The following is a 12547-nucleotide window of genomic DNA, read 5'->3' on the forward strand; positions in this document are numbered from 1 at the left end:
TCTTAGGAGTCATTTTTCAACTACTAATACCTTGTGAGGCTTATTTAATATTTTCAGAGGAAAATAATTTAGTGATTAGAATTTATAATGCTAACATTCACTATCATTCATTATTTGTTCTTCATTTCATTCAAGTGTCCCCTTATCAGAATTTTTTGCCACTCTCTGTCTCCTTATTTTTCTTCTTAGCATTTTTTACTAACTTGATGCTATATTAAATATTTACTTATTTATTGCATACGTCTCTCAACTGGAATGTGAGCTGCCTGAGGAGCAAGGACTTAGCCTGGTGTATGTTCCTAGTCTATCTCCAGGGCCTGGCATACAACTAACTGCTAAATAAACTATTTGAATTTTGTCACCTATTAACAGAGTTTAATCCATGTTTATCTTTATTATTTTTTTAGATTTTATTTTTTGAGAGAGAGAGTGAGAGAGCAGAGGAAGGGGCAGAGGAGGAGAGGCAGAGAGAATCTGAAGCAGGCTCCACGTTCGCATGAGGGGCTTGATCCCACAACTGTGAGATTATAACCTGAACCAAAACCCAGAGTCAGAGGCTTAACCGACTGAGCCACCCAGGTGAACCCCAGTGGGGGCGCCTGGGTGGCTCAGTCAATTAAGCATCTGCCTTGGGCTCAGGTCATCTCAGGGTCCTGGGAACGAGCCCCACATCAGGCTCCCTGCTCAGCCGGGAGTCTGCTTCTCCCATTCCCTCTGCCCCGCCTCCCCTGCTTGTGCATGTTCTGTCTCTCAAATAAATAAATAAAATCTTTTTTTAAAAAGTCTTAAAAAAAAAAAATTAAAGAACAGTATATCATTTATAAGCCTAGAATATATGTTAATTATTGAACTAGAATGTGTTAATTATCTATAGGTAGAATCCTATATACCAAAAGAATATACTTAGACTTTTGAAATGGCTTTTCCAAGTTTGGAAGGTGTTCAGCATCTATTTATTATTCATCTCTATGGGATCATTCAATGTATGGACAAACATTTAAACAGAGAACACAGGTAAATGGGACAGGCTATTCAACTCAACCTCAGTAAATAAAACTAAAAATGATCAAAGCCAACAAGTCTTTCTTGATCAGACCATCAGATATAAATATCTGGGAAAGGAAATGGAATAACTATTTACTTATAAATTAAAGCTTTGGAGATGCTAGTTTATTTTCTAATACCAATTAATTCACAGAGAAATAAAGTAGAATTTGATGGATAATGTATAGACTATACCCATAACCTCCCAGGTTCTCCCTTTGCTGAATTTAAAAATTACAGACTTAGATTATTTGGCAGGTAAAAGGTCAAACACAATAGGAAGACTGCATGTAAAGGGAAGTCATGAATAGCTAATGTAATCACCCGAAGAATTCCCAAACCTCAACTCTTTAATCTTTAGCTCCGTGGACCACAGTATTATTCCATCCTCTTTAGAGGTATATGTTTTATTTGAGGCCAGGTACAACAAAAATCTGTCTATCCATAATTATATTGCAAATCTATGACAGGACCAGATCTGCATCTAAGTTCTCTGAACTCCTAGCTTTTTCTACCATATTTTGACATCATTGTCCTCAGAAAGAAATACGAAGAAGCAATTTGGATTTTTATACCCTCAATCAAACAGCTAACCCCAGTGTGAAATGACAAGAGTACTGGACAAGAAATCGGGGTCCTGGGATTTGATCCTGATTCAATAATCATAATGTTAGCCAAAATCATGCTGTTAATTTACTTGATATTTTACTTTAAGTGATCTTATATTTTTAACAATTTAAATAACTTTAGCCTTGCCCTAAATCATATTTATGACATGTTCAATATAATATTGAATTTTCTAATTTGCATTAAAATCCTTAAATGATAATGTGTGCCCACTCATTTACCATCAGTGGTACATAAAGCACACTTTGCAAAGCATAAAAGACTATTTTTTAGGCCTTTCATAGCTCTACAACTCTAATATGCTAATTAATTTTCACAGTTTTGATATCACAAGAGTTTAGGGTTTAAAATTATCATTTCACCAATTTCATAAGCAGAGTAATGAGCACTCCCCACCACTCCCCACAATATCTCGTCCTCTATAGTCACAAAGTTGGCTATTTCCCTAATAGCAGGATTTTCTTACTTCTATTTCAGGGTTCTTCCTTTAGATACAAAAATCATTTGGATCACTGAATTAAAAACTGGTTAACCAAAACTAAAACAGGGCAAATCGCTCAACAAAAGGAATATATCCATGTTTCTTAACTTTAATGAAGATCCAGCAACTACAATGGATTTGTCGACTCTCTTTCCCCAAAGCTTCCTTTCCCCCTCTCTTCACTTCTCATTTTCCTTGGTCTGCAAAACCTCTTTCAGAGGACACTGGAGCCTCCCTATGAGGACTGAGTTATGTTTAAGAAACATGACACAAGTACACAGAAGTGTCACTAGCTGGTGAACACTAGTCTGGTAAAAATAATTTCACTTCTGTCACTGTTTCTGATACCTGAACCAGCCAGATGCCATCTTTTGTGTCTTCTACAAGCTCATAGAAGTGCATTTCACCACTGAAATTGGTACTAGAAATGGATTCAGATGCTTCTTCTTCCTTGAGTGCAGAATAGAGCTCACCTTCCATCAAGTCACCTGAAGAAAGGAAAAAAATAACACTAGTAAGATTTCAAAAATTCTACATTCTCAGGGTTCCTGGGTGGCTCAGATCTGGGTTAAGCATCTGCCTTGGGCTCAGGTCATGAGCTCCAGGTCAGTAGGGAGTCTGCTTCTCTCTCTCCCTCTGCCTCTCCCCCTGCTTGTGCTCTCTCTCTCTCAAATGAATAAAATCTTAAAAAAAAAAAATTCTACATTCCTAACTTCAATGATTAGTTCCATTTTACACTGTTAAAAATCACGTCACAGTACTTCTATTTCAGTCTATAGAAAAGAAAAGTAGAACCTGTATATACCTACCCATTTAAGATTCACTCAGTAAAAATGTCATAAAAACCTACTACGTGTCAGGCAAAAATGAACAGACAAAAATCCATCTTCTCATGGAGCTTATATTCTAGTGGGGTCATCACATAATTTGTTAGGAAATTACTTAATTTCCTGGTCAGTCCAAAAAGCCATCACAGTATTATTTAGTTTTGTGTATAACATGCCGGGCTTCAAAAAATTTTTAAACAGTATGATTTATATACTTCTGACTTACAAGATTTAGAAATGGGTTTACAGAATTTGCCATTTCCACCTGCGTAAAATAGCAATAAGGTTTATAAGACTTGAGGGTTAGATACAAAGGTTACCTATATGAAAAAACCCCTCCACATTCATACTCAAATTTACTGTGTAAATTGAGAGCTTGTATCATCAAATAAAAAGTAAACACTAATGTCGAATTATTTTAATTTTTGCCTTAAATGTGAAAACAAGCATGACAGCAGCAAAATCGTTCACAACGAATATTTAAATGATAAAGTTAAATTGCTATACCAAGACTTCTTTGCTATAAAATGTGTGATCCGAGTCATACTTTTGTGGGCTGTGTGTATTCTTTAAATGATACGTGCATTCCTTGTACACCCGAAGCGACAAGTATTTTTAGGCCCAAAGGAAGCAACACTAAATAAAAGTCAAAAGAAAAAAGTGTTGTTAAATTTTTTTTTACCATGAGAAATGATTTAGCTTTGGCAGTTAAGATACTTCTAAACCTAGAAAATTCATTTATTAGAGATCTTTACTCCATTTCCCATCCCCCACCCCTGTGGTAGAAGTAAGTCACCATAAACCAGTCAGTAAACAAGAGGCAAGAAAAAAAAATGGATTTTATGTCTTCTCTTAAAAAAAGCATCGCATCTACAGAGGGTTCCCTCCTCTACCCCCGTAGTGAGATACAAATTTGATAACCCTCAAGGTTGGCAAATATGTAGTGCTAAAGTCCTCTGGAGTTAGTATTCTCGTCTATCTCACAACAATGGCTATAGGGTACTAAATAAGGAAAAAAAAAACTGTCTTGTAAAAGACACAGCAGATATATTTGAAACAAAAAAGATAACCATCAGTTTCAACTGCTTCCTACAGCAACCCAGAATGTCTTTCTCAAGTTACAGTACATTCCCCTTCTAGGACATTTACCTAAACAAAAATATATTTTGTCCAGGGGTGAAAAAATTAACCATATTTCTTATTCAATCCTACCCCCAAACCAACAGTCACTGACAATGCACTGCTTAAGATGTTAAATAAATATTCTCTTAGCACTATTTCCATTCTATTTCTCAAACCACTAAGCTGATGCAGCTGTATCTGTGACTTCTAAAAGGAAAAAGAAAAATTTACATCCAAGACGTAAGGATTTTTTTTAAATGCTGAAAGAAATATAAACTCTTCCAAAACAAAACAAGATACGCATTCACAAAACATATTCACTTTATTTTCACCAAACTTGAAGTATGAAAAGCTAATGCTGTACAGTTTACACTTTATATTTAAACTCATGATTTAAAATTTAAATCTTAGCCCTAAATTCCTCTTTAATATTAAGAATTCCAATATTTCCCCCTCCTGTTATTACGCTATGATTACTATCGTGACAAATACTGCTATCTACAGACAACTTTTTGGGGTTTTCCTTTTCTTATATCCTTGTGAATTTCAACCGACAAAAACTGCTTTCCAGTTTGTCTGTAACCAGCTGACATTCCCTATTTTTAAAAAAATTGTTTCTTAGTAAACAATGCTAAGAAGCTGCACTTATATGTTATTTAAAAAACAAACACACCTTAAAAAGATACAGCAACACCCGTTGCAAATAATTCCAGCCCCCTTCTCAAAACTGGGATTCATTTTTTTTTTTTCCCCCCAAGAAAACCTGGACAGCTCTCGGAGTAGTCTGCTTAACCCTTCCAGGTAATGCCTCATTCTGGAGGAACCACCAAGTACGAGGAAGTACAAGTCGCCCCCTCCACCGGGTGGAGGGGACCCCAGGGGCGCCCGATACTCGCCTGACTTTTCCACCAGCTCCCGGACATCCTTTTTCTCGGGCAGCCCTGAATATCCCAGCCCCCGGCACTCCAGAATGGTCTTCAGCTTCTTGAAGCTCAGCGCCACCGGATCCACCAGCTGGGTGGCAAAGATGCCAGTTTCATACCACACAATGGCCTCAAAAAACCTGGCCAGGACGAACAGGACCAGAAAATAGAGGAGCAGGAAGAAGAGCTTCAGCCACATCTTCCCCTGCGTCTTCTCTCTTCTCAGAGAGCTCGGAAGACGAAAAAGGGGCGCAGAGCGGGGGAGTGTGTGCTCACGCCCGCCGGGGCGCGGGCACTGTCCCAGCGTGGTCCGGGCTCGCCGCCCTCACTGTCGCGCCATCGCCGGCCGGGGGGCTGGGGGGTTGGCTATTTATGCGAGGGTGAGGAAAAGACGAGGAGGGGCCCGGGCGCAGAGCCTCGCGCGGGGCCTTCCAGTCAGGAGACGAGAAAAATAAAAGGGCAAAAACTAAAAAAACCCATCAAACACCGAAAGGAGCGGGGCGGGGGAGGGCCGGCGGGGAGGAACAAAACGAGGGACGTTACCCGGGCGGGGGGCACTGACCGAGGTGGCGGGCCGGCCTTCCAGCACCGTAATCTCAAGAGGGAGGGAGGAGGCCCCCCAAAATCATTCAGATCCACAAAGGAAGCTGGGTCCTGGCGGGAGGCCGGGGCCGGAGGGGCGGCGAGCCGGGGAGGCGGTTGGGGCCGGCCGGCGGGCGGTCAGGAGGGCGCGGCGCTCGGCCAGGCCCCGGGCCCAGCGCGGGGAGGAGCGGCCGCCGCAGCGCCGCGCCCGGCGCCCAGGCCCCAGGCCCCGCGGGCCGCCCAGGCTCCGCGAGAGGCGCGGCGGGCACGGCGACAGCGGCTCCAGGTTCTCTCAGGCCGGCGGGCGGCGCCTTTCAGGCGGGCGGGCACCGCGGCCCGGCCCGGGAGGGGGCGTCGCGGTCTCTGCAGAGAGAAATAGGGCGCGCGGGCCGACGGTCCTGAAGAAGAAAAGCAAAAATAGGCCCGAGACGGCTCCCTGGGCGGCCCCGGGGCGGCTTCCTAGCCACGGAGCGCCCGCCCCGCTCAGATGGGCGGCGCGGGTCTCGGCCGCCGTCCCCAACGCCCCAGCCACCTCGCGAGGCCGCGACAGTCGCCTCGGGAGCAGAGGACCAGCTGGGGCCCCTGCCCGGGCCGAGACATAACAACTGACGTCGGCGGCGGGGCGGGGCCTCGGGCGGGGCCGGGGCGGGGCCAAGAGGGAGCGCTCGACGCGGCCGCTTAGGGGAAAAGTGGGTGCGGAGGGGGAAGGAGGCGGCTAAGCCAGGGGGCTGGAAAGCAGTGCGGCGCCCCAACCTTGGCTGGGTTTCGGAACAGCTCCCAAAGTTGCTTCTCCGGTGTCTTCTCCGCTGTTTTTCCTTTTGCCCTGAAGATGTTTAGTACATGATTTTGGCTAAGGGTTGGACTTTGGACTGTCACTTTCTGTGTATTTTTCGTACAAATAGGGCAGTTAATGATCCTCTTAAAATCGGTAAAACTAGATGAGTACGTTTATAGTAGGTTCTGGTGAATTGGAAAAATTTGGGCACTCGTTTGAGCGGGTAGAAAACAATGATTTTCCGTTTCTCGGTGAGAATGTAGTTTGTGCACAACGTGTATTGGAGGAGGTTTGGCCGAAACAGGAGTTAGAACTAGGCCCACTTGTCCCGCCTGTTATAATTTTTCCTCCCCCTCTTCAGTGTTAGGGGTGTTAAAAGCCAGGTATTGAGGCGGTGAGTTTCCAGGACAAAGGTTGCTAAGTATTGATATGTCCCTGTACAAAGTTTACATGTCTTTTCTTTTGTTACCCTCCCTGAGTGTGGCCAGTGCCAGCAACAGGAAGATACATAAAGTGAGTAATGTGGGTGACTATGCACTATCCAGTTTTGCATTTAACCTCAGTGGAGCATACTCTTTCTGCCGAACTCTGCCAGTCGTGAGGGAGAAAAGGGTTGCATAATTAAACTGAGGAGGCTGGCTTCTACCAGCTCCCTTGATGAGGAAGGAAAAGACCCAGGAATTATAAGAGAAACGTTAGTCATTGTGCAAAGCTGTCAAATGTCCTGAACTGGGGGTGGGGGGGTGGGGGTGGGGGTTAGGAAGAATGGAGATGTGATCCTCCATCATGGAGCAAATGAGAAATGGAAAGCAAAGAATGGACCATGAGAATGTAACTTCAGAATGGCATCCCTTTAAAATAAAGCACACAAAGGCATTTCAGTGACCAGCTAGTGGAGGAGGACTTAGGAGGGGATGGGCCCAGGGAACAGGGAGGAAGAATCAAAGGAGGAGGTATAGGAATATACAACCAGCTCTAGGCCTCTGATCCTGTGTCTTAACCAGCCTCAATGTGGCCTTGTTTCCATGGCTGGCAGATCAGTGTGGGAGATTGTATTAAACAGTTCATTCTAACAAGGCTGTTTCTGAAATTTCGGAATCCTTAGGCATGTCAAGGTGACCCTGTTACTGGGCAGTGTTGCTGTCCAAACCTTGACATATAAGGTGAACCCTCATCTCAAAGCAATGTGCTCACTAGTAAAGAGAGACTGACCCCTAATCAAATAATATAAAAGAGGGACAGGTGGGGAAAGTTGGGCTGTTAGCTGAGGATGGAACCATCCAGGCTAGAGTTTCAAACTGGAAAAGTACCAGAGTGTGGGAGGGGCTCCAAAGAAGGAATTAAAGAACTCTTTTGGCATTTCTTTTTGTTTCAACTGCGTCCGATCTCAACCCGCTTGCCTTGTTCCCTCCTGGTTAAACTCTTAGAAAAGGTAACAGCACTGATCAAAAAATGCACAGGGTTGGTGGGATACATTGGTACAGGCATTTACATCCTTTATCAATAGGATGTACAACTTTTCAGGAGGGCAATTTACAATAGGAGTTAGAAGGCACCGTGAATACATGCTCTTTGGCCCAGTAATCTCACTTCAGGGAAGTTATCCTGAGGAAATAATTGGACATGTGCACAGAGATGTGTGTGCAGAGTTTTGTTGTTGCTGTAGAAGAATAATAATAGAACAAAAAAATAGAAAGAAATAATGGAAAAAAATTATTAATTGTTAATAATAGAAAAAAAGAGAAAGAACAAGCAACCCAAATATCTAGTGACAGAAGATTAGTCAAATACAGTAATCTAAATGGTGAGCTACTAGGCAGCTACTAAAAGAACCATATAGACAAATGGCTGTAGACATGAACCTATGCCCAAAATAGAGTGTTTGGGGGAGAAAAGCAGGTTACTAAGAAGTTTGCATCATATGATCCTATTTTTTTGTGTTAGTATTAGACAAAGGTAGAGATACATACACTGAAATGTAAGCTGTGTTCATTTTTAGGTGATGGGATTTAGATAATTGAAATTTTTTAATTTTGTGTTTTATCTCTATTTCATTATTTTTTTCTGAAATAATCATGCATTGTTTTTATAACTTTAAGATATGTTTTGAAAAATAAAACAACCACTAGGACTGCTTCCTTGGTCTGGAGATTTGCAGCAGGGATTCATCCTCTGAGACTCCAAGGGAGGGTGGGCTGTCCTTCCATGAGGGTGATTTCAGTTTCCACGATGCCTAACTGGGCAGACTAATTATAATTTCTGTTCAAAGACCAGTCTGACAAAAGGATGTTTGAATTATTCATTGGTTTTCATAATCTGTTTCTCTAACAGCCAGACTATTAACCTGAGTTCTTGATTTTGCATCTCAGGTTCTGTTTGTGGAATGACTTAAATCCTTATCATTTGATATTATGGCAAGAGCATGGGAACCATCATTAGTGGGCCTGGTCCAGTGTCTCCTAGTATCTACTAGCTGTATCACCTTGTTAGAAAGTCACAAGATCTGTCTAAACCTCATTTTTATCATCTGCAAAATAGGATGGTATATTTATCCCGTAAAGCAGTTGTAAGGATTAAATGAGGCAGTGGAGGTAAAAAGTGCTTTGAAACAGACATATTGCTTGTATGTATGTAGGTAGGTATTTTGCATTCATTCCTTTATTCAAGCAGTATTTATGAGCAAGTCACTGAGCTTTGTTACTGAGACATGTGCATGGATGAAGTCAAACAGGACCTTGTTGCCAGGTTATTTGAAGTCTAGTAGGGGAAACTTTCCAAAATTGAATATTTTTTAAAAATTAAAAAAAAGGGGCACCTGGGTGGCTCAGCTGGTTAAGCGTCTGCCTTCAGCTCAAGTCATGATCCCTGGGTCCTGGGATCGAGCCTGGCGTTGGGCTCCCTGCTCCGCGGAGAGTCTGCTTCTCCCTCTCCCACTGCTGTTCTCTCTGCTTGTGCGTGCGCTCTCTCTGTCAAATAAATAAATAAATAAAACCTAAAAAAAAAAATTTAAAATTAAAAAAAAATGTAGGCCTCTTGTAGACCTAATAGCAGAAATACAAGAAAAATACAGATACAAATTCTCTAAAGCAATATAAAGTGCAGACTCTATTGAGAGGTACAAATGAAAATATAGAAAAAAATAGAAGCTAGTTTCTGGCTTTAAAGGTTTCAATTCAATATATATCATAATTTGTTTTCTTTTATAACTTTCATTTATTTTTTAAAATTTTGTATTTGAGGGACACCTGGGTGGCTCAGTCGGTTAAGCATCTGCCTTTGGCTCAGGTCATGATCCCAGAGTCCCAGGATCGAGCCCCGTATCAGGCTCCTGGCTCAGCCGGGAGTCTGCTTCTCCCTTTGCCCCTGACCCCGCTTGTGCTCTCTCTCTCTCAAATAAATAAAATCTTAAAAAAATAATTTAAAAAATTTTTGTATTTGAGTATAGTTGACACATAACATTACATTAGGTTCAGGTATTCAACATAGTAATTCAGCTTCTCTGTACGTTATGCTGTGCTCACCACAAGTGTAGCTACCGTCTGTCACCATACAACACTATTATAATGTCATTGACTATATCCCCCGTGCTATGCCTTTTATTTTTGTGACTTCATTCCATAACTGGAAGCCTGCTTGTATTTAACTTAAAATGAAGAATTAATTTTAGAGAAAAGAAAATCAAAGTCTTTGGCTGAGCTGGATGAAATATGGTTATTTTATTTAGGATCCAGAGTTCTCTCTTTTAATTTTATTTTTATCAAAATATTACCTATCCATAGTTTAAAAAGTCAAATAACAACAACAAAAAAGTCAAATAACACTTCAAGGCTTCATCCAAATTGGAATAATTTTGAAAGTGAAAGGGACAATGGTAATAACATTATGCCAGACTAACAAGAATAAACTGAGACTCTTCCAACAAACCCTGTTTATGAAAAACACATCCTCTGCTTATCCTTACCCACTCCAAAGCTACCATGTCTCAGAGACACTACCTTCAATTCTTTGAAACATTTTTCTCATGTTTTCTTTGTAAATCCCAAATTAGATGTTTCTACTACTTTTCTTGACCTTTTCATTTGACACATTATCTATTGATTTCTTACTACAGAAAATGAGGAATGATTTCTTTTATGCCCTCCACTCACACACCATTTCCCTCCCTCATTCCCAAAGTGATTATATTCTCTATTCATTTTTATATTAATGGGACCACATAAATCTTGTTGATGGCTGAACCACATCATTTATATTTCCTTTCTTGTGCAATTGTTCATTTTCCCTGGAGTTAATAATTAACTCGGATTTTGGTTTGTTCTATCTTTGAAGGCCCTGTCCATTTATTCACCCCCAAATTCTCTGTCTGAACTATAAAACTACTCAAATGGTTAATGTATCAATTCCATATTTTATTGGAAATAAATCCTCTGTCTGGGTCCTCCTGCTCCGGGCTAGACTGGCCCCTCTCCAGACTATGATGCAGCTTCATCCCAGGACTTCCCTTTCACAACCCTTCTATGTTGGATTCTGTTTTCTTGATCCCATGGTTGCATGTTTGTTTTTTCACTTCCTTGTTTGCTTGGAACACATCTCATCCTGCAGTGACATATTAAAAAAGTGGACATTGAGATAAACTTTGGAGACCTTATACATCTAAAAATCCCTTTACTCTGGGCGCCTGGGTGGCTCAGTTGGTTAAAAATCCCTTTACTCTATCCTCATTCTTTTCTTTTTTCAAACTTAGAGAAGACTTGCAAGAATATTACCAAAACCTCCTTTATACCCTTCACCAATTCACCAGTTAATGTTTTTGCCATGTTTGCTCTCTATATTGTATATACATTTTTTTTCTTGAGCCATTTAAGAGTTAGTTGCAGTTACCCTTCATGTTTAAATGATAGTTTGGCCAAGTATAGAATTCTAAATTGGAAATCCCTTCCCCTCAGAATTTTGAAGGCATTGATCCATTACCTTCTGGCTTCTGTTGTGACTTGTTTTTTTTCTGTCTGTAAGCTCTCAGCTTTTCTTTTCATCTTTGGTATTCTGAACTTTTATGATAATGTGCCTAAGTGCAAGTCTCCTTTCCTTCATTGTGTTGAGTGCCCAGTGGGGCCTTTTAATATGGCAACTTGTTACCTTCAGTTCTGGGAGATTCTTTGATAATTTCCTTTGTCCGTTTCTCACTTTTCTGGGACTCCTGTTAATGAGATGTTGAAACTCCTACATTGATCCTATAATTTTATTCTCTTCTTTCTCCAGTTTTCCTCTTTTTGCCTTTTGTTCTACTTTCTGGGAGTTTTTTTCAACTTCATTTTTCACCCCTTCTACTGAATTATTAATTTTGTCTATCCTGTTTTTAATTTTCAAAAGTTCTTTCTTGTGACAGGGATGTGCCTTTTCTGTAACACTATGTTCTTTTTTTTTTTTAAATGCATGCAATACATTCACATATCTCTCTGAAGATATTAATTAATAGTAATTTTCCCAAGTTTTCTTTTGCTTTTTGCATTGCCTCTTAGACCTGGGTTCATTTTCAATCTGTTTATTTTGGACTTAGTCTTTTGCCTTAGAGGCTGTCTTTAATTACTTGGTGATCCCTGGCTCTCTCCTTGTTCATAGGTTCATAAATGTGAGGTACTGAAAAGTTCTCTGAGAGTGGGTGGGGCTCACTCAAGGGTAAATGGTAAAGATGCAGCCATTTCACTAGGAGGATCTGTAAGTTTTTCTCCTCAACTGTTCACTTTCTTCAGAGGGGAATCCTGCCTGGAAAATTCAGGTATGATTATCAACATCCTGGGCCTGAGTGGGAGAAGGAGGCTGGGAATATCAAGTCTCAGCCATTAGGGTTCCTCATCTCCCTCACATGACCATGCCAGGAATCTCTAAGTCCAGAACCGATATGTTCATTTCAGAGGACAAACCTCCCACCGTTCTCTAGGAGCAGAGAGGGGCAAGTGCTTGGCTGTACAGGGTCAAACTGTACCTCATGAAATTTTTCGCAAATCCTCCAGTTTTCAGCCCCACCCACCACCTTTGGCTTCCAAAGTGTCATGCTTCCAATTTCTGAACCTTTCCTGGATTCTGTGGCACCAACTGTTTAGTGTAGTAGAGGTAGTGATGCAGGTCTCCTACACCATGGCCTCTGACCAGCAGTCTAGACAGAGAA

At 41.2% G+C, this 12547-nt stretch overlaps 2 protein-coding genes and 1 long non-coding RNA gene across 4 annotated transcripts in view; 1 reads left to right on the forward strand and 2 right to left on the reverse strand.

Moving 5' to 3' along the window:
- RNF103 (ring finger protein 103) overlaps positions 1-6191 on the reverse strand; it is a 21688-nt gene extending 15497 nt beyond the window's left edge. The window contains exons 1-2 of the mRNA XM_006748450.3: positions 4998-6191; positions 2501-2640 (exon numbers count right to left, since the gene is read on the reverse strand). Coding sequence (XP_006748513.1) covers positions 2501-2640; positions 4998-5223 — 366 coding nt within the window. The 5' untranslated portion in view covers positions 5224-6191. The remainder of the gene's footprint in view (positions 1-2500; positions 2641-4997) is intronic.
- Positions 1-12547, forward strand: part of MRPL35 (mitochondrial ribosomal protein L35) — a 471157-nt gene that overhangs the window by 366702 nt on the left and 91908 nt on the right. The window lies entirely within an intron of this gene.
- Positions 10074-12547, reverse strand: part of LOC115937466 (uncharacterized) — a 50935-nt gene continuing 48461 nt past the window's right edge. For both annotated transcript variants that reach the window (XR_004072751.2, XR_014138211.1), the window contains one exon: positions 10074-10977. This is a non-coding gene — a long non-coding RNA (uncharacterized LOC115937466). The remainder of the gene's footprint in view (positions 10978-12547) is intronic.

This window comes from Leptonychotes weddellii, chromosome 10 (assembly GCF_054177405.1).
Source record: "Leptonychotes weddellii isolate Sample4059 chromosome 10, ASM5417740v2, whole genome shotgun sequence".
In the NCBI taxonomy this organism is placed as follows: domain Eukaryota; kingdom Metazoa; phylum Chordata; class Mammalia; order Carnivora; family Phocidae; genus Leptonychotes; species Leptonychotes weddellii.